The sequence below is a fragment of the Echinops telfairi genome, unplaced genomic scaffold, assembly GCF_000313985.2.
Source record: "Echinops telfairi isolate 266 unplaced genomic scaffold, ASM31398v2 ScPeMD7_5;HRSCAF=22, whole genome shotgun sequence".
NCBI classification, from domain to species: domain Eukaryota; kingdom Metazoa; phylum Chordata; class Mammalia; order Afrosoricida; family Tenrecidae; genus Echinops; species Echinops telfairi.
The window spans coordinates 9,877,828-9,879,760 of NW_022103901.1; the positions used below are offsets into that span (position 1 = coordinate 9,877,828).

Below are 1,933 nucleotides of genomic sequence, written 5' to 3' on the forward strand. Positions count from 1 at the left end.
TTCCTATCTGTACCAGTGTACATCCTCTGGTCTAGCCAGATTTGTAAGGTAGAATTGAGATCAGGATAGTGGGGGAGAGGAAGCTTTTAATAACTAGAGGAACGTTATATGTTTCATCATTCCTACACTGCACCCTGACTGGCTCATCTCCTTCCCACAAACCTTCTGTAAGAGGATGTCCAGTTCCCTACACATGGACTTTGGGTCCCCACTCTGCACTCCCCCTCATTCACAATGTTATGATTTTTTGCTCCTTGATGGCTCACACTTGTTCCCATAAATACCTCATGATCACACAGGCTGGTGTACTTCTTCAATGTGGGCTTTGTTGCTTCTCAGCTAGATGGCCGCTTGTTTATTGAGAACGTCATATTTTGAAGAGATTTTTTTAAGTACTCTTTGTCTGCATTCTCCATGGTGGCTGGATGCTTAAACCAGTAATGGAGTTTTGTTTTAACCACTGAATTCTAAGAAAGTGCAATGCATTACCTTTAAACTATTGAAGTAGTCAAACAAGAGCAATCTGAACACTTGAAGGATGTGTCCAGCACTCTGGAGCCTTAGAAGTTTTCTCCTATTGATTAAGATTATTATACCATTGAACTCTCTATCATGGGATGGTAGTGTCCCTCCCCAGCACTTTCCTCAGGGCCTTAGCTACATCCTTATTCCGGAGAGTATAAATCAGAGGATTCAGTGTGGGAGCAATGATGCTGTAGAACACTGAGCCAACCTTGTCTTGCAATGGAGTGCGCAGAGCCCTGGGCCTCATGTATGTGAAGATGCAGGCACCGTACAGAAGGAAAACAACAGTGAGGTGAGAACTGCAAGTAGCAAAGGCATTTCTCTTGCTCCCAGCTGACCGCATCTGAATCACACTGTGGAGGATGAAGGCATAGGACGTGGAGACCAAGGAGATGGGAAAGAGGAGAAGCAGGATGGTGCTGATGTACAGTGTGGTTTCAAAAACGGTGATGTCTCCACATACCAACTTCACAACAGCTGGAAGTTCACAGTAGAAATGGGAGATTTTCCGGGGTTCACAGAAAGGGAAGTGCATCAAAATCACTGTGTGAATTAGGGAGTTCGTGGATGCTCCTGACCAAGACATGACAGCCATCATCAATGTCAACTTTCTGCTCATGAGGACAGTATAGTGCAGTGGGTGACAAATGGCAACATAGCGGTCATAGGACATGAGGGCCAGGAGGAGACACTCGGCACCACCCGCAGATAAATAGAGGAAGTGCTGGGTGGCACAACCCACAAAGGAGATGGACTTCTTGCCAGATAAGTAGTTGGTCGCCATCTTGGGGATGGTAGTGCAGACATGTATCAGGTCCATGAGCGACAGCTGGCTGAGCAAGAGGTACATCGGCGTATGGAGCCGAGCATCAGCACAGATGAGGAGGATGGTGAGGGTGTTGGCACTCACTGCAATGAGGAAAACCACCATCGTCAAGGAGAACAGGAAAAGATGGGACAGCGAGTCATCAAAGAGCCCTTCAAGGATGAAGTCTTCCAGGGAAGAAGTGTGATTCCTCATCCACATCTCTTCCTTCTCAATCTCTAGGGAATATAAAGTTGATATACACTATGATATCAAAAATACTGGGGATCCCCACATCTGACAACGTAAGAAATTTGATCTCATCAATCCTTTGATCTAAGAAGTAATTTGTGGAGTTTCTTTTCTTTTTATTCAGTCTCTATTCAGTAATTATTCAATCGCTTTGGTCATTAAAGTAACCTTTAAACAATGAAAGAGAAAACTTACCATTTCTCCCCACAAACTCTGGAATTCCAGAATATATAAACTCTATTAAATGCTAAAAGACAAAACCACAGTCTCTTCTCTTAGTTTATTGTATCTGTCAAGGTTGAATCAGATAACTGAACTCGTGGGCTAATTCTAGATATGCGTGTATGTGTG

The 1,933-nt window shown here is 44.0% G+C and overlaps 1 protein-coding gene across 1 annotated transcript; it reads right to left on the minus strand.

Moving 5' to 3' along the window:
* Positions 1 to 610: 610 nt before the first annotated feature.
* Positions 611 to 1,552, minus strand: LOC101658668 (olfactory receptor 2AE1-like). The gene has a single exon (XM_004705945.1). It carries the CDS (start codon positions 1,550 to 1,552, stop codon positions 611 to 613), a length of 942 nt encoding a protein of 313 aa, XP_004706002.1.
* Between the last annotated feature and the right edge of the window lie 381 nt (positions 1,553 to 1,933).

Bases quoted from the DNA above. Each gene is read 5' to 3' on its own strand.
- LOC101658668 (XM_004705945.1), bottom strand. From the start codon at position 1,552: ATGTGGATGAGGAATCACACTTCTTCCCTGGAAGACTTCATCCTTGAA.